Here is a 20,251-nt window from a genome sequence, read left to right on the forward strand (position 1 = left end):
TAATAAAAAACCAAATTTCACGTTTTCTGTCAGTAATTTTACTTACAATGTAAAAACGAAGTGGCATGTATCATTTCTTAGGAGTGTAAGTTGACATTGGTCAATATAAAACCAGTTATGAAATAATTTCTCAAAAGTGTGTAAAGAGTTTTTTAAGTTATAGTTACCATAAACTTAATTTAAATTTTAAAAACATAAAAAAATCAAATGTAGCTTTAATAAAAGTTTGCCCTACAAAGTTTTAGTAACGAAATTACCCCAAGGATTATAAGAAATATAAGAATTATTAATATAGCGGGTTGGGAAGGGCGGAAAGACTTTTCTCCACAAATGAAAATGGCAATCTTTTTGTCAAGAGTTATGCATTTCAATGTATTGTGATATTTACATATAAACATCATAGCTATGTAGTGTAAGAGTCTGATGATGAGTGAACTCATCGAAATGCATAACTCTTGATAAAAAGATTGGCATTTTCATTTGTGAAGAAAAGTCTTCCTGCCATTCCCAATCCGCTATATTATAGCCACTCCGCTTGAAGAACGGACTACATACGAAAAAAAAATTAATTATAAGAACAAAAGAAACTATTTTATGTTGATTCAACAGACTGCTCTAAAGCGAAAGAGTTGGCGGAAAACCTTATTAAAGAATGAATGAATTGATCCGTCAGTTTATCACTTATATCAAAAGAAATGGCAGAATATAATATACACATGTAAAAGTGAAAACATATAAGTAAGTATAAGTTTTTTTTGACTGATGTTAATAATGGCAATGTTATCAGGTCTGAATTTTTATCACACAAGTCATTTGCTAAAATCTTAAGCACTATGTTACGTATTTAGTAAATATTTTTACATAAGTCTTTTAGTTAACTTACGTAGCTAATTGTAATTAGTTACTTAGCTTACATTTTGTTTTTCTTTTAGATTTATTTATGGATAGTCGTTTTACATGACTTTCTTAGCAAAACAAATAAATAAATATGATTTACAAAATAAGTAATGATTTTAAAGGTCACGGGCAGTTACAATAGAACCAACTTTACAAAGGAAATTTAGAAAATTAGAAGTGATAGGTACTATGAGAAGTACTGGTGAAGGAGGCAATGTAGTATATGAAATAATATAAATAAAAGACATGAATAGAATACGAATGATTCAGTCCTACATTACATCAAATTTATATGAATACGAATTTATTTGATTGCTCTATAAAATTAAATATTTTAGTTGCTTAACAGATTACTCCAATCTCTAACTATTTTATTATTTTTCTAACCTGAATGATAATTTTTTATAATATTTAGGCCGTATACTACTTTTTATAATAATCGTTTTTAAAAACTTAATTGTCACTATTACTACATTGATGTTTTCGAAAATAACCGACTAATATTTTCTTATTAATTTTACAATATTTTTTCCAGTGAATTTAAAATTTGTTTTAATTTAACGCAAAAACAGTGGTTTCTGGTCAGTTTACTTTATTACTTATTACTTAATTACTTTAAATTAGTAATTAAAAGTAATTTGAAATTTGAATTAAGGGAGCTAGAATATCCTTAAATTTAAAAATTATGAAAAAAAATTGTAAAATGTAAAAACGTTTGATCTAAAGGCTGCGTATGTATGATTTTTTTGACACTCTTAAAATGATTTTTTGCATTTCTTTTAGAATTTTTTGTGGCTATTTTTTATTATACAGTATAAACCGTATTATCATTATATGAATTTTATTATTCTCAACAAAATGTTCCAATTTCTGCAAACTGTAAACCCGCAAGAGATTGAAACACTTACGTAGTTTTGCGTCATTGTAAAAATTTAACAAGTTGCCTGCAACAATTTATATTTAGCTTAAGTAATGTCTAAATATAAATCCGAATTATTTCTTAATTTGCTCCGTCTAATTTAAGTGTCTAATTAACGTTAACTAGACGATTAACAGTAACTTGATTCATAGAAAAAATTGCGTTAATTACCATGGCATAATCAGATGTTTCTCTTAAATTAAAGGCAATTTGTACAGTAATAATATTTTAAAACCTTTTATGAACCTTGTCGAAATGATTAGACTTTTATAGCTACTGAAGATACGGTTTTAGAGTTAAAAATTTAAGTGAGGTTACCACTTTTACTCTCCCTTAATATTTTTTTTATTTTCCACTTAGTTAAATTAAAACATATAAATAATTGTATGAATAAAATATATATAATGTAATAATTTTTGTACAATAATAAAGCAAAAATAATATTTACTAATAATTAGTTATTTAAAAACCGCCTTGATATTTTTTTTAGAAAATTAAAATGAATATGTGTCAAAATGATGTGTCATAAATATTATATATATTTATATATTCTGTAAATATTTGAACGTTTTGAAACCATCCAATTATATTACTTTGTCTTAATTTGACCGACTTTTTGTATGGTTTTCGAGATCCCAATGGTCATCCTCGATTTTTTGGGATAATGTTAATATACGTATTTAGACTAAATCTAAGAGCTCTCATGCTTCAACAGATATTAAATGATTAAACTAAATCAATAGAGGTTTCTTGTGATTGTAATATCGGAGGTTTATGTGGTTCCATTGGAATCTTAGCACAATTAAAATATGAAAAACTGTTATTTCTGTGTGAAAGTTTAACAGGATCCCTTGCAAAGTAGTGAATAAACTGCTTTTTATGACTATTGGGATATAACTTATCAATACTTTTGTATTTTATCATTTTAAAACACATTTACTATTATTATGTTTTTGTTTATAATTTTAAATACTTTATTGGTCTCTAGACACTTAATTTTATACACTATAATTTTAGACACTTATTTCTCTGATAAAATTGATACAGGCATTTTTTAAAACCTACTAAGCAAATAAATACAGGTAAAAACTTTAGACTTAAGTTGCCAAAGTCGAGTTTAATTATTTCTTGCAGAGATGTAATGTGTAGGTCGAGTCGCGAGCCCTAGTCACGGTTCACATGAGAATTTTCTCATAAATTTTTAAACATTTCTCTTTCTTCTTCTTATTACCCCTATATTCTATGAAATGTCTCTCTCGTACTCTTTCTCTATAGATTCCTACTTACCAGTTTCAGATTCAAAAGTTCCAACCAATAGTCAAATCTTCCTTCTTCTTGTTACTTCTCATGTCTTAAGATGGATTTGTCTTGTCTCTCTCTACAGACTCTTGGTGATTACCTGCAGATCGAAGAGTAACAGTAAACAATCAGAGAAATTACTCAAGAATTAACTCCAGAGTTAAAGTCTAAGACAGAGTTTTCTTTTTACACTTTTGATGATCTAGTGAAGATCCATAAATGTTATTTTGGATTGAATTATCTCTAGTTATAAGTTCGATCATCGTAAATTGATGCAGTCACTTAAAGTACTTAACTCGTTGTAATTAGGTAATAAGTATCATCGCTTAGAAGATGTCAGTGAATATCTCTGTTCAGAAGCATATTTGAAGACAGTAAAAACAGCCTATATTTTACACCTGCTAAATTGCACATATCTGCATAATCTTTTCATAAGATCTAATGGGCATATTTAGTGAAATCGTTGTTTTATTATTAGTGCAGCTTTTAATATAAAGGCTGTGTAAAACAATTTTGTTAAAACTTAAATTTTTTATATACAGACAGATCGTGTTATCGTGAGATCGTATTACTCAAAATAATGGCAACACCGCTTGGTTGCGGCTTGCAGGCGGCGGAATTTTTCGTTTTTATTTTTTGAACCGGGAGTCAGCAGACCTCACTTTGCTGTGTTACTGCACGTTGCATTAACAATTTTTGAGCGTTATTTTCGTGTTTTTTTCACTATGGCTGTTTATACCCCTTCCAAAAGAGTTCAACTAATTAAATGGTTTTATGGAGGCAATTCGGCAGTACAATGTAGAGATTTGTTTTCAGTGACATTTGAGAATAGACCGATTCCTTGTGCAAAAACGGTTTTAAATGTGGTTATAAATTTTGAGACATCTTTTTGTCTTCAAGATTGTAAAAAGTGCCACATAAAACGTCAAGAACCACCTGTTGAAGTGGTCCAGGATATAGAACAAAGGGAAGAAATGGTTTGCAGTACCCTAGAACTTGATTCGACATGGTCCACTTGAAGTGTTGGAGAGGAACTGGGAATGAGCAATAAAACTGTTGCTCGTATCTGAAAAAAATATAGGTACAAATGTTTCAAGTATTCAAAAACTCAGGAAATATTTCCTGAAGACCAGTGGCGAAGAATGGAATTTTGTGAAACCATGATGGAAAAGGCAAATGAAAACGAATTTTTTTAAAAAATATTTTGTTTTCTGATGAATCTTCTTTTCCATTACATGGCAAACACAATCCTTCCATTGTTCGTTATTGGTCTCAGGAAAACGAGCACAGAAGTTTTCAGTTTCGTACTCAGTATCCCCAGAAATTGAATGTTTGGGCAGGTATTTTGGGCGACAATGTTATAGGGGCATTTTTTTATTGATGGCACTTTAAACGCCCAAAAGTATCTTGAGTTGCTGCAAAACCAAGTTCTTCCTGCCATTCAAGTCCTACCTGATGTAGACTTGGGATCGGTTTATTTTCAGCAAGATGGCTGTCCTGCTCATAATGCGGCTAGGGTAAAAGAATTTTTAACAAATACTTTTCCTAACCGCCTTATTAGTGGGACTGGCGATATTAAATGGCCTCCTAGATCTCCAGATTTGTCTCCTAATGACTTTTATCTGTGGGGGTTACCTTAAGCAGACCATTTACAAGCATGAATTTAGTAGGCCAAAAAATTTAGAGGAGTTGCGAAATAAAATTGTCGAAGGTGCCAATTCCATTTTACCTGAAACTCTTTTGGAGGTGCGAAGTAGCTTTTACGATAGGTTAAGTTTTTGTTTAGCGAAAGAAGGCGGTTTATTTGAGCCTTTTATTAAAAAAATGATATGTTGTTAAGTTTGTTTATTAGAGTTTTATTTTTGATTTTTTATAATATTTTTACCAGAGTTGATATTTTATTTTTTATTAGAATAACGCTTTAATTTTCATTATGCAAAACACAGCATATTAAACATTTTAAGATTACAATTCTATACGGGTTTTACACATTCCGTTTAATTTACTAATCCGGTCCTCGGGCCGGCCGGGGCGGTGCTCTGTCACAGGCACTCGTACACGCGCGACGTTGCAAATTTTCGCCTCTATGCGGTTTCCTATAAGTAACGAACGAAAACACGATCTGTATAATAAAACTAGTGAAATCACTTATTATCTAATTCGATACCGCACTAATAAATTAATCAATATTGTTCACGATAACGCTCAATTCAATGAATTAAAAATTATTTCAGCTACGTCACATTCCATCAAGATAAATCGTTCCAGCACTTAGAGCACCTCGGTATAACAATCAAGTTATACAGTTTTGAAAATATCAAGTCATCCTTTTTAATGTGTTAACACGTTTTGTAACAATTAAACTTATTAAGGATTATTTCGGAAGAAGCGATAATTTCATTAAATTAATATTAAAATTATTAATGCTCGCTGAGCGGCACATTAAATTTATGCCGATATACAGAGATAACTACTCAAAGTTGGTGATGTTTTTACCTTATATTTTATTATGAAAATGCTGCAGAATTTTAATTTAGTGGCGCATCGGTTCTGTTATTTAATTTGTGTTCTCGTATAAATAAATAATTGATAATTGAAAATAAAAATAATATGATGTTATTATTTTATTAGAAGTGCCTTAATTATTTTATAATTATTTTATTATAATTTTTAAGGTTGGTAATATTAGATGAATTTTTATGTTAGTACAAACAGTACAAATACAGAAATTTTAATTATGCAAGTAGATATATTAGTTTGTTAAGTTATTCTAAGGATACATCTTTTTCTAATATTTGAATTGGAATGGAAGAGGTTGTTGGAGGTATATGGGGTTAGTACTGGATCTAGGGATAAAGCAAAAGTTGGCCGTATTTCGTTTGGTATTAGAAAAAAATCTAAATAAATTTCATTTTCATTGTAATATAATATTATAATTTAAATTCCAAAACGTACAATTTGAATGAAGCAAATTAATTTTTTTTCTAATTTTATATAAATATATATAGTGTTAGAAATAAATAAATGTTTTATTTTTGGTGAATTTTAAACAACCATGTAAAACAAACAAGTGTATTATGAATTATAGAACTTAACAATTTAAACGTCACATAAAGACTGAAAAATAAACTACTACCAGAGCTATTCATGTTTTTTTCCTTGTTCAGCATTCTTGCCAATATCTAGACTGCGTGTGGTTAAGAAGACCGCCAATCGATAAAAAAACATAAACAGTCCTGATGAAAGAGGATTATATTCGGCCTTGTTCACATTCGGTCACTCCTGACGTGGTTGCGACCCCGCAACTCCTTACAGTCTGAGGTCCTAGGATGTCGTCCCCCTGGTCTACTTGCTCCATCATGCAGCTTTGGATTGCTCCACGGTACACTAGACCACTCGGTTAGTAGTAACCTGGACTACAGAATAGTACACTAGACTACAAGAGACTACTGATCTCATCATCGTGTAACATACTGAGCTACACTTTAGCATACTCAGCCAATGTAACATACTGAGTCACTATTGAGCCGTAGTATACATTCACGACCCTAGTTACTAAGCACACTGGGCTACTCTCTAAACAGAGCATTCACTAGGTCATGCTTGTAACACACTAGGTTACCCCAGTTTACTAGACTGGTGTGGTTCACTGGACCACGCGGTTAGAAGGCAAAAATGACACTTCCAACTATTTGGTTGGCCAGACCGACTTTCTATACTTAACGAATAAACTATACTCAATCCGGAATCCCCTTTTCTAAATTCCCTTTTTTTTACAACAAAAAAAAACAGGACTTTCTAGAATTAAATTCTAGTCACTACAAACTATAATTCTTAGTAAAACTAAACTTTAAACATATTAGATTTACAATCTAAAATGTAAACAAAGGGTACTGATTCTTTCTTTCACTATACTGCCCAGCTATACTAACTAATAATCTAACATACGTGTTTACATTAACAAATCGCATTCTGTACTAACTTTTAAATCGTTTGCGGTCTAAATAACCTAAGACGGTGGCTAGCCACGATGCCTTTAAATCTTCTTTTGTCCTTACTAAAAGAAACAACCCTATATCTGTCGTTTCCTATCACTTCAACAATCTTTACTGGTCCTATAAACTTGGGCACTAACTTGCCCCTTTACTAGTAAGGTTCTTTCGACTAGAACAGTATCTCCTACTTTATATTTTTCTGCATCCAAGCGATTTTTGTCGTAGCGCTTCTTCATTTTCTTTGCTACCAAATCGCACCTTTTTTTTGCTTCTAATCTTATTGCTTTCAAATCTGGATGCTCTTTGTTACTGAGTCTAATTTCATGTTCAACTTCAGGCCTAAAGCCGTAAACAAGTTCGCTAGGAGATACGCCTGTTATTGCATTCTGCGTAGAATTTGTACCACGCTGTACCCTGTACAAATGTGTATCCCAATTATCGTGTTCGCCTTCGACGCTAGCGCGAAGAGACTCTAAAATGGTTTTATTAGAGCGTTCCATCTGCCCATTACTTCTAGGTAAGGCTATAGCATTCTTAACATGGTTTATATTATATTTGGCACAAAGTTGTTGAAATTCTTTGCAAACGAAAGCTTTTCCTCGATTAGTGATTATTCTTTTAGGAGGGTGGACAAGTTTTATCAGCTGTTTCATTTTTTCACATACAAATCTACTACTAGCATTTGGTATAGCTTCCAGCCAGACGAACTTTGTAAAACCATCAATAATAGTCAAAATATGAGTATTTCCTGACTCTGTTTGGCAAAAGGGTCCTACATGATCTGTATGTAAAGTATTGAACGGTTCTGCAATTTTTTTTAATCAAAATAAAGGAAGCACGGTGGATTCTATCCCACTTCTGATATGTTAGAGATAAATAAATGTTTTATTTTTGGTGAATTTTAAACAACCATGTAAAACAAACAAGTATATTATGAATTATAGAACTTAACAATTTAAACGTCACGTAAAGACTAAAAACTAAACTAATACCAGAGATATTCATGTTTTTTTCCTTGTTCAGCATTCTCACCAATGTTTAGACTGCGATGTGGTTAAGGAGACCGCCAATCGATAAAGAAGCATAAAGAGTCCTGATGAAAGAGGATTATATTCGGCCTTGTTCACAATAGGAATAAAACGAAATATAATGATACACAAAATACACCCTCCTTAGATCTGATGGAGAGACTCAATAAAAGGTAGTAAATATCAATTATTTTTTCTAGAAAATATAAGAATAATATATTCTGGACAACCGATATTCATAAAAAATCTGTCCAAAGTATTTAAGCAGTGTAGAACTTTAGATAAGAAAATCTTCCAGTAAAGTAATTCTAATCTTATCTAGATATACAGAGATTCATTTCATGTACATACTTAAAGGTCTTGAAACTGTTGATCTTTCTATTTAGTTTTTTTCATCGATATATTTAATTCTTTAGCTATCGAAAAAGGGAAACTTAAGGAAGTGCTGGCTTCCACTTCAGTATATTTTTCTGGTTATTTTATTAAGTAAAAAAAATCTATACAACTATGTAAATGTTGTTTTAATAAAAATCGGAGGCATGGACTTATAATATCTGAAGTCCTACTTAGTAGTCCTCACCTAATAGGTATTTTTAGAGCTTTCTATGAATTAATTTTAATAGTGGTCTCCTCAGGAAAGCACTTATTAATGAGCTAAATAAATAAATAGTTGTTTGCAGATGGTAATACTACTTTGTAATGCCAAAGATCACCTATTATTGAATCACTGGTTGATTCCCTGAATGATTGAGTACATTATACAATAGCTTTTTATATCTCTGTTTATACTCATTCTAATTAAGAAAGTCAATATATTTTGCTAAGTTCAGTAGCCAACTTATTGGTTTTAAGAATGGTTTATTTTCGTGTGTCTTGTCTTTCTCAATTTCTCAGTAAGTAGTTTTCTTACTGGCCTATCACGAAGTATTTTTATCCTAGTTATCTTGTCGAATTTCTAATCTGTGATCTATTTTTTTATTAGGCTTATATTCTTTTAGTCGACAGTCATTTTTTTCCCAATTAGATGTGCCTAGTGTAATTGCTAAATTTGGTTGCATATTATTAAATATGAGTTGGTGAACTTTGTACATCAAATATTTTAATTCAGAAAAGCGCAATCAAAAAAATCTTCAATGGTCTATCAAGATAATTGGACAAACCTCGTTTCTAGGTAAACCTTTATGGTTTCCTCCATACTTTAAATTAAAAAAAAATAATAAATTGACCCATCTATCGTAATATTGATAAATCTTCATATTACTGATTCGGTTTAATGGTAAGCATATTGTAAATAATAAAATAACTTATATAAAGTCGTGTGCAAAACCTATGGCGATAATGGTCTCTAATTATTTATAAGTACAGAAAGCTTAATTTTCAATCTTTCAAATACCTCTAATACCAAAATCTTGCAAATTACATAAATATATACATAAATATTATAAACATATCGTAGAAATGAATAATCTTAGTATGGTTATAATATTTTTTTATTAATTTTTATTAAATAATAAAGTTTTTAACACATTCAAACAAATAAATCAAAATATTATTATTCACATAAATCTATTAATAATTAAAATTTTAATATAAAGCCCGATTTCAGGCTTCATATTTGTACGATTTAAATAGGAGCTTAAAAAATAATAAACCAGATACGTAAAAGTATTATTAAAATGGTTTTGGTGTAATTTTTATAAATTATTTTTTGGAAATATAAAACATAACATTATTATTAGACTTTAAATAAAAATTCTTATTTAGGTATTTTTTAAATATTTGTATCAGAGGGATGAATATTTCTAAAGACTTTGAGCTATTTTTTACAATAATAATTGATAATAGCCGACCAAAAGCTTTGTTATGAACTAAGAATTTCCTAGTATAAAATTTTTATTCCCATGATAGTGAGTATAAAAATGAATTAAATTCAAAAAATAAAAATTTGTGTATCCGGAAACAAATTTGTTATTACTTTATTGGCCCTATAAAGACAAATACAATTTTAACTTAATAAAAAAGTTTTGTTATGCAAATTTTAAAATTATTAAACTGTCTGACCATGAACTCATTGTTAAATAGAATTTTTGAATTATTTTTTAAATGATATTTTTGATTAGAACCTAAAATTCTATTTTAATAATATTAATCTTATAAATAAGAAAAAGCAGTGAGGAATAAGAATAAATTATTTATAAATATTTCTTAACAAATTTTAAATTAAAAGTAATTTTGCGTTATTTTATTTCCCTAATATATCTGCCAATAAAAAAAAATAAATTATAATCTTTACATATATAGAGGGAGAAAATATATTTAAAAGCTAAAGGTAAAATAAGCCTTTTCCAGCTTAATATATAATGATTTTTTTTTAAATTAAGACCTTCTGTGTGGTCTTTTTAGTCACTAATCAAAAAGCAAATTCACGGGACTTATATTTTACAACTTTTCAAAAATTGAAATTTTTAGGTGTATCTCAAAAATTGTGAAAATCACATAATATTGCATTTTATTATGATTTTTATTTTATTCTATAACATAAGTCTTTTTTAGCCCTATATCCAATTCATAGATATAGACCCTCTTATCAAAATTAGTTACCAAAGGTGCATTCTTATGATTAAATTTTAGTCCTTTAAATAAGTTTTTGATCGGCTTAAATTTCATAAAGTTACTATCTAAAATAGCGCCACCTGTAACTCAATAACTAATATTATTATTAATTTATTTATTCGGAACTAAAAAAAAATCTACTGAGAATAAACAGAAAATATACAAAAAGCTGGTTTTAGTTACGCAATTAAATTAAAACCGGAAATTAGTATTGAGTTTTAAAAACTACTCTAAGAGAGCTTTGAATTAAGAAAAATACGAAAACTAACTTGAAATATGTTTATAAGATAGTAGGAATAACTATTATTAAAGCTAGATCGTAAATTCCATTAACAGAATATTCTTATGCAAAAAGCCCTTTAAATTAAAAAATTGGTAATAAATTTGTGAAAATTGTGAAATTTTTTAATTCAGCAGTTATTTCAGATTTATCTGTAAATACAACATTGTAAGCAAATATGTTTGTGAAAATAATCAAAGAATGGAGTATTTGGCGCTTATGAAATTTTTCGCTCAAAACATTTATTTTAAAACAATACGTAAGATTTACGTGTCTATCTAAAAAACAGAAAATATTTAATTATTGTCTATCTAGAGCACGCCGCATTCCAGAGAATGCATTTGAGATTTTAGCCTCGAGATTTAGGATATTTGAAAAACTGATATATTTTGCGATTAAAAAGAATATAAAGGAAATAGGTATATATCCATATTAAGGATCAGCTTTCTTGCAGTTAACAATATGAAAAACCGGAAACACACATTAATTTTATTTGTAACACTTTAATCGAATATTTTTAGACGTCTTGTTTTAACCCCCTAGGTAGATGTCATCCTTAAAGCCTTAAATGAGAATAAGGGGTCAAGTGACATATCCTTTTAAAGGGCGTTTAATTCTCTTTTAAGCATTATCATACTTTACTGCTTTTTGTTCATAGGTTTCTGAATAATCACGTTTCAAATTTTCAGAAACAATTAAACTTGCTTGCATTGAGATTTTGGTTTTCAGGGTCGTGTTTTCAAAAAACATTGCATTGGGTCTTGTAGAAGAAATTATTAGAAGAGTAGACTACACCATAAAAATCGTTAAATACCGGAAAGAAAATCTAGTTTAAAGAATTTATTTTGTATTTATTGATTGTTTTACATAGACAAAAATTACTTTTTATTTGTGAATGAGAAATTTCTAGAATCATACATACCCATCTACATACGCACTATAAGTTGGTGAAAATGTTATCCATTATCCTATAAACAATAATAAGGTCTGTTTTCGAACACTTTCCTAACATTTCGGAAAACTTCACCAAGAAGTGACTGGCATTTTAATCTAATTCGTCTTTTAAAATCAACAATATCAACAGGTTGTGTTTTATAAACAATGGACTTAAGACGTCTCCAAAAAAAGAAATCTAAGAGTGCTAAATCCGGTGATCTGGGAGGCCATTAAATTGGTCACCTTGTGCCAGTCCATTATCCGGGAATCTTGAACTTTAACGGTCTCAGTGCATTAAATAATATTAATGCACTGAGTATTTTTATTACATAATTCTATCAATCTACTTCAAACGGTTTGGAAATTATTAACAAAAAGAAATTAAAGTTTCAAAGTAAAAAAAAATAAAAAAAGAAGAGAATATTGAGAAATGAATCCAGGATCGTCTTCACCATATTTGCTGTACGAAATAAAAACATTTGTTTATTAATATCCAAAGTTTGATCAAGAGTAGATTTTTAGCAGTTCGCAATTTTAAGTTACGAAATAAGAGCAATAATTTCTTTAAGTATACCTTACAAACAATATTTACTTTTAAAGATTTGTTGTATTATTGATGTAAATAACTACATTGTTTATACAAAAATTTAATATTTACTATTCAGGAGGTAATGCCCGCAAAAAATATATTAAGATTCAAACTTGTCAGTATATTTGTGCCGAATGTTTCCTCAAGAAAATTAACCAAAGAATGTTTGTTCTATTTTAATATATATACAAATGAATAAATAAATATATATTTGGAAGTTAAGTGAAAATGTTTTTTTATATTTAAGAATTTCTTAAAGGTCATTTTAAATTAGTTACAATAGTCTTTAAACGTCGTCCTATAGTTAAATATGTGACATCTTTCAGGAGTCTTTTTCAATTCGGTTTGAGACGTTGTTAGGGCCAAATTTGAACAGCGGCATCACCGCTCGTAGTTAGTTTAATGAGAGTCTTCAATAAGCTCACACCACGACGCCGTTCCTATGTACCAGTCGTTACTTTTACGGTTGTATTTAATATAAATATTAAAGTTATTACAAATAAATTATACAGTCCATATCGAACCCTTCATTTTGGTCCTTCGAGCCGGATTTGAGGTAGAAATTACATTTATTGTGGCAAATTTGGTGCCTGTTGTCGCGGCCATTTTTGCAACGCCTTCACGAGGCTATTTTTGGAGCCTACTACTGCTAGTTCCCAGGCCGGAATTTGCAAGTTTGTTAATGGTTTGATTGCTAAAGTGGTAATCAGGAAGACATGTAAGTCCGTTGACATTTATTACTTTGGTCAGTCTATTTGGGTTATTTTATTGTTCAGTTCTGGTAGGTTTGTTTAGTGAAATACGTATAATTACATTTTATTTATATCTCAATAGTTAAAATGTCAAATTTAAACAAACTTAGATTAAAAAGAGGTGGTATTAAAGGTCAGTTGACAAGACTTAAACACCATTTTGATGCCCTTGACCTAAATAATATTTCTGAATTAGAGGTTACTCAACTTCATAGTCGCCTAGACAGAGCCGAACCTCTCTTGAGCCAGTTTGAAGACATTCAAAATGACATTGAGGTAGAGTTGAGTGCCGCTGATCAGGAAAATGTAAATATTGATGAAATTATTGAAAAGGAATCTTCAGAGAGACTTAGTTTTGAGGAGGAGTTTTACTCTATTATTAGTAAAATTAAGATTGTTGTTAATAAATTTAAGTCATGCAATATGTCACATACTAGTAGTTCAGGTAAAAGTGCAAAGGCGACTTCCAGCATTGTTGTAAGGTCTATTCACGATATACCTGATGTACCGGTGACAGTGCAGAGCACTGCAAATACTCAAACTTTCTCTCAATTGGAGCCATCAGCTCAACCTCAAACTTTCTCTCAGTTGGAGCCATCAGCTCAACCTCAAACTTTCTCTCAGTTGGAGCCATCAGCTCAACCTCAAACTTTCTCTCAGTTGGAGCCATCAGCTCAACCTCAAACTTTCTCTCAGTTGGAGCCATCAGCTCAAACTCAAACATTTTCTCATACTCCTATGTTTGTTAAGCTGCCTGATCTAAAGCTTCCTATGTTTAACGGAGCCTATGAAAAATGGCTGGAGTTTAGAGACTCTTTTGTTGCAATGATTCATAATAATTATAATCTAAGCGATGTACAGCGTTTTTATTATTTAAAATCATATTTAGAAGCCGAGCCTCTGCAGGCTATTGCTAATTTATCGGTAACAAATGACAACTACTCTGTTGCCTGGTCTCTATTGGTTGACAGGTATGAGAATAAACGATTAATTATCTTTAATTACATAAAGGCTTTGTTTGAGTACCCTGCATTAACTAAAGAATCGCATAATGATTTGAGAAAGTCATATGACTTGTTTAACAAGAATTTGCGCTCGCTTAAAAGTTTAGGACAAAATATAGACAATTGGGACACTTTGATTGTCTATTTACTTACTAGTAAATTCGATTCAATTTCACGGAGAGAATGGGAGTCTTATCAAATTTCAGGTGAATTGCCCCAGTTTAAAGATGTAAATACATTTTTAAAGGCAAGATGTGAAATTTTAGAAAAATTGGAATCTGTTAAACAGCCAAGGACGTTGCCGCGTACCGAAAATAAAGTTCGTTGTCACCATTCTACCACGAACTCCCAAAAGCAAGCCAAATTTGTTTGTTATTTCTGTAAGAAAAATCATTCCGTCTATCGGTGTTTTGCCTTGAAAAAATTGGATGTTAAAGCTAGAAGTTCAGCTGTAAATAAATTGAATTTATGTGTTAATTGTCTTAATCCCTCTCACACCATAGAAAATTGCTGTAGTAATTCAACTTGTCGCCAATGTGGACTCAAGCACAATACACTTCTTCATTCATCAAGTAGCGATACTCCGGACGATCAACAGCATAATAGGCGTGATGCCCCAGACGCAGGTGAAGCAGTCGCGGAGCCGATGACGACACTTGTTGGTCATACGAGTGGACAGGGGACGACGTTGTCAGTTTTATCGACGGCGAAAATAAGAGTTTGTGATTCTAACGGAGCGATGTATGTTGTGCGTGCATTATTAGATGCTGGATCTCAGAGTAATTTTATTACGGATAGTTTGGTAAATAAATTGGGTTTAGAGAGGCATAAGATTAATTTTGATGTTATGGGTGTCGGTGAGGCTCTGACGACCACCGTCAACTCCAGGATAAATTTAAATATTTCTTCAATTAATGGACCTTTTAGCGATTTTATTTCTTGTCTTGTTATTTCCAAAATAACTCAATTTTTACCCACGATGTCATTTAATGTTTCGCAGTGGAATTTGCCTGCTGATTTGGAATTAGCCGATGATTCCTTTAACATACCAGGGCCAGTTGATATCTTATTAGGAGTAGACATCTTCTACCGTATTTTATTAAATGAACAAATAAACTCACCTGGTTTGCCGGTTGTACAAAAAACGAAATTAGGATGGATCTTTGGCGGTCATTTTAATAAGAATTTTAACAAAGTTGGTTTTTCAGAAAACACTGTTATTTCTTGTTTTTCTAGAGATATTTCAAATGAGGTTATTGATATGCAGTTGACAAAATTTTGGGAGTTAGAACATTGTCCAGAGACATTAAATCAGCTATACTCGGATTCTGAACAGTTTTGTGAGGATCATTTTATGCAAAATTATAGTCGTGATCATAAAGGTCATTTTATCGTCAAGTTTCCTTTTAGGGATAATGTTAGCAAATTAGGAATGTCTAAGGAAATGGCTGCTAAGCGTTTAACATTTTTGGTGCAGCGTTTAAACAAAAATAAGTCTTTAGAAAGAGAGTATATTAATTTTCTGAATGAATACCGGGACTTAGGGCATATGGTTAAAGTCAAAAACTTCTCTATCAGCGACGTCGATTCCAGGTTATGCTATTATTTACCGCATCATGCAGTTCTTAAAGAATCAAGTTTGACGACAAAGCTTAGGGTAGTTTTTGATGCGTCAGCCAAGACAGATACTGGATTATCTTTAAACGACATTCAGTATGTGGGCCCAACTATTCAAAGAGATCTCTTGTCTATACTCTTACAGTTTAGAATTTACCCGTTTGTCATTAATGCAGATATATCCAAGATGTATCGTCAGATACTTATTCATCCCGATGAACGACGATTTCAAAGAATTTTATGGAAGGATCCGCAGTCCTCGGATGCTTCTATTGAATGTTACGAGCTACAGACTGTTACTTACGGTTGCGCCTCGTCGCCATTTTTGGCAGTCAGATGTCTAAAGCAGTTGGCATTAGATTTTAAACATGAATTTCCGCAGGCTTGTGAAATTATTTTAAACTGCTTTTATTTTGATGATCTTTTGGCCGGAACCTTTTCAAGTGCTGAACTATTGCAGCTTCAACGAGATATATCATTTATTTTGGAGTCTGGAGGTTTTAAATTAAGAAAATGGCTTTCTAATAGGCCTGAATTGCTGCCTAAGTTTCATGTAGATAATGAAATATCTTCGGGTATTTTGCAAATTGGCCAAACTGAACAAAATAAAACTTTGGGTATCATTTGGAATGCTTATAGTGATACTATTCATTATTCGATAAAATCATTTTCTGGTAGGGGCATTCTGACCAAAAGGGTAATTTTGTCAGTAACAAGCCAAATATTTGACCCTTTGGGACTGCTAGGGCCAATAGTTGTCGTTGCAAAACTTATTTTGCAATCTTTATGGCAAAGCCAGCTCTCTTGGGATGAGCCAGTACCGGCAGTTCTTACTGAAAAATGGATACATTTTTGTGAAGACCTTCAAACTCTAAATGAGTTAAAAATTCCAAGGTTTGTTTTATGCAATGGTTTCCTAAAGGTTTGTTTATATGGATTTGCAGACGCCTCCGAAAGGGCCTATGGAGGTTGCGTTTATATAGTAAGCTCTACAGAGGATGGGGTTGTGTCTTCTAATCTATTGTTATCAAAGTCTCGCATTGCCCCAATTAAGACTATAAGTTTACCTCGCCTTGAGCTGTGTGCTGCGTTGCTTACTGCAAAGTTGGTGGATAAGGTAAAGGAATCCATCAAGTTAAACATTGATAAATGTTATTATTTAACTGACTCCACTATTGCTCTTTGTTGGATAAAGGGCTGCCCAAGTCGTTGGAAAACATTCGTGGCAAACAGAGTGACTAAAATTCAGGCCTTAACCAGTTCGATTGATTGGTTTCATGTAAGGTCAGAGGAAAATCCTGCCGACTGTCTATCCAGAGGCATTTCAGCCCAACAACTTTTAAATTTTGAGCTATGGTGGAAGGGACCCGTGTCTTATTTTTTATGCTCAGATAATTTGCAAGAGTTCCCAGTTGTACCACAAGAAATACCGGAGGAAAAAGTTGTTTCCCATTCGTCTATTGTCTTCGAGGCACCTGATTTTAATTTAGATAAATTTTCACAATTAATTAAATTACAAAGGGTGTTTGCATATGTCTTAAGATTTATTAAAAATTTGAAAGATAAAGGGAAATTCTGTGGGCCTCTGTCTTGTAGTGAGCTTAATTTCTCGCTACAGAATTTGTTAAAAATTGCTCAAAAACAATCGTTTCCCAGTGAATATCATTCCTTTTTAAGTCAGAAAAAAATAAAAATGTCTAGTAAACTCTTGAGCCTTAATCCATATATTGACAGTGATGGTTTAATAAGAGTAGGTGGTAGGATTCAAAAGGCGAAGGTTTCTGAGGAACAAAGGCATCCTGTAATTTTACATAATAAACATTTTTTAACTACTTTGATTATGCGTCATACCCATGAACGCCTTTTGCACTGCGGTCCACAGCAGTTGTTATATACTGTAAGACAGCAATATTGGCCAATTTCTGGTCGTGGCCTAGCTAGGTCTGTTGTTAGACGGTGCGTTATTTGTTTTAAGGCTAAACCAGTAACTGCTGATTATATTATGGGAAATTTACCCGAATGTAGAGTATCAGCGTACCAACCAGTGTTTACATATACTGGTATTGACTACGCAGGCCCAATTGAAATTCGGGACAGAAAAACTAGAAATCCCAAACTTTTAAAGGCGTACATATGTATTTTTATTTGTATGAGTACAAAATGTATTCATCTAGAGTGCGTGACAGATCTCACAAGTCAATCGTTTATTTTGGTTTTGCGGCGATTTGTTGCGAGAAGAGGTAAACTTTTGCACCTTTATTCTGACAATGGCACTAATTTTGTCGGGGCCAATTCAATTTTACGTCAATTTTTTGAGTCCAATTCTGATAGGATTGATTCTGCTTTGTCTAGTGAAGGTATTAACTGGCACTTTATACCTCCCAGGGCTCCTAATTTTGGCGGGTTATGGGAATCGGGCATTAAATGTGTTAAGTATCATTTAAAACGCGTAATTGGTGAAGCTAAACTTACCTACGAAGAGCTTAGCACGATTTTAACGCAAATAGAGGGAGTGTTAAACTCCAGACCTTTATCGCCATTGTCAACGGACCCTGAGGATGTGACACCTCTGACCCCAGCTCATTTTCTGCTGGGAAGACCGATGACAGCCCTTCCCGATGATGACTACAAGCAAGTGCCTGAAAATCGTCTTGCCAAGTTTCAGCGACTTCAATCAATCGTGCAACACTTTTGGGAGCGTTGGAACAAAGAATATATTTCGGAGTTGCAAAGCCGGGTCAAGTGGAAGAAAAATCATCCTTCTTTGTTGAAGCTTGGATCGATTGTGCTGATTAAGGAGGACAATTTGCCAATTTCAGCATGGAAGCTAGGTCGAGTCACAGAATTACACTACGGTGAAGACAAGGTCGTACGAGTCGCCACAGTTATGTGCAAGGACAGGACCTGTTGTAAACGGGCTGTTACAAAACTTTGTGTGCTGCCTATCAGTGAAAATAATTTAATAGAATAGAATTAATTTTAAAATATGTTCTGTTAATGCCTGATTGGTATTGTATTTTATTTAAGTTAGTTTAATATTTTTTCTTAAGGCTAAGGCACTTGTAACAATTTAAATTTATTTAGTTTGCTTGTTTTTTATATTACTAATGTTGAAATTGATATTTCAAGGCGGGCGGCATGTTAGGGCCAAATTTGAACAGCGGCATCACCGCTCGTAGTTAGTTTAATGAGAGTCTTCAATAAGCTCACACCACGACGCCGTTCCTATGTACCAGTCGTTACTTTTACGGTTGTATTTAATATAAATATTAAAGTTATTACAAATAAATTATACAGTCCATATCGAACCCTTCAGACGTATTTTAGCCTTAATTTAGTTTCATCGACGTCTTTTAGCATTTATTTGAGACGTCTCAGCAACGTCTTTTAGGGCCATCCTTATAACCTTCTTTACGTAGTGTCATATGTAGTCCAGTGTTAAGTGTCCTTGTCGTAGTATATGTTGTGCTAATTCCAAGTGAATTTGCATTATGTTTTCTTTGTGGCTCTGTTGACGAGGTTTTCTGGAAACCTTCTTTTATTTCTTTAATATTTCAGGTAACAAATTGTCTATTGGTTCATTGAACTCACGTACATATTTTTTGCCATGACAATTTTTATTTTTCCATCTCTGTGCTGTTACGTCTATTATCCCCTTTTTGAACTGTCTGCAATCTTATTTATGCGTTCTAAGTGATTCTTTCGCTTCTGTTTGAACTTCTAAGTACGTTATGATTGTCTTTAAGATATTTGTCGGAATTTTTCTTTTTTTTTATGTTAGGTTTTGATTTTTTTGACACTGTCTATGTTTTTTGGTACAGTATTGTTACTTTTTGTTCTGGTAATTGCCTTTGCGTATGTGTACTTCTGTGTTATACCCTTCTCTTTGTTATAATTATTTTTGATAGGAAAAAGACTGCGAGAAACACAGCGAAGTGAAGGAAAATGAGCAGACGGACGAGTTTTCCAGACTTAGATCATGTTTCACACTGATCAGTCCCGTGTCCTATCTTGACTGAGTAAGAGACACATTTTTTATATCCTTGATAACTGAGAATGAAAAAAAACTAGAGAAAATTGAAACAGAATCTGCATATCTTAGGCATGGTACCTATTCTGATGTGCTCTAAATGTGGCGTAGCGAAGGAAAACAAAATAAGTCAGGCGTTAAGTCAGGTCATGCTAAGTCAGACTTGTCTCTCTTGCGAAACCATGGGTCCTCCCTTTCTGCCCCTAGCAGAGTTAAAGAAAGGCTAAATTAATTGGGAAGGTTTGCTCTCCTTCATTAGGAGGACGGATCGCCTGTCTAGAGAGACTAGAAA

The 20,251-nt window shown here is 32.0% G+C and overlaps 2 protein-coding genes across 5 annotated transcripts in view; both read left to right on the forward strand.

Moving 5' to 3' along the window:
* LOC126734734 (POU domain, class 6, transcription factor 2) overlaps positions 1-20,251 on the forward strand; it is a 262,067-nt gene that overhangs the window by 13,274 nt on the left and 228,542 nt on the right. The gene's annotated exons all lie outside the window — the stretch shown is intronic.
* LOC126734311 (uncharacterized) lies at positions 14,496-18,900 on the forward strand. The gene is made up of 3 exons (XM_050437883.1): positions 14,496-14,501; positions 14,560-15,507; positions 15,580-18,900. Exons 1-3 carry the CDS (start codon positions 14,496-14,498, stop codon positions 18,898-18,900), a joined length of 4,275 nt encoding a protein of 1,424 aa, XP_050293840.1.

Source organism: Anthonomus grandis, chromosome 3, assembly GCF_022605725.1.
Source record: "Anthonomus grandis grandis chromosome 3, icAntGran1.3, whole genome shotgun sequence".
Lineage (NCBI taxonomy): Eukaryota > Metazoa > Arthropoda > Insecta > Coleoptera > Curculionidae > Anthonomus > Anthonomus grandis.

What these genes read in the sequence shown, in the direction of transcription:
- LOC126734311 (XM_050437883.1), top strand. An exon ending in TTAATAAGAATTTTAACAAA is followed by an intron (nt 15,508 to 15,579) that starts GTTGGTTTTTCA and finishes ATTGATATGCAG; the next exon opens with TTGACAAAATTTTGGGAGTT.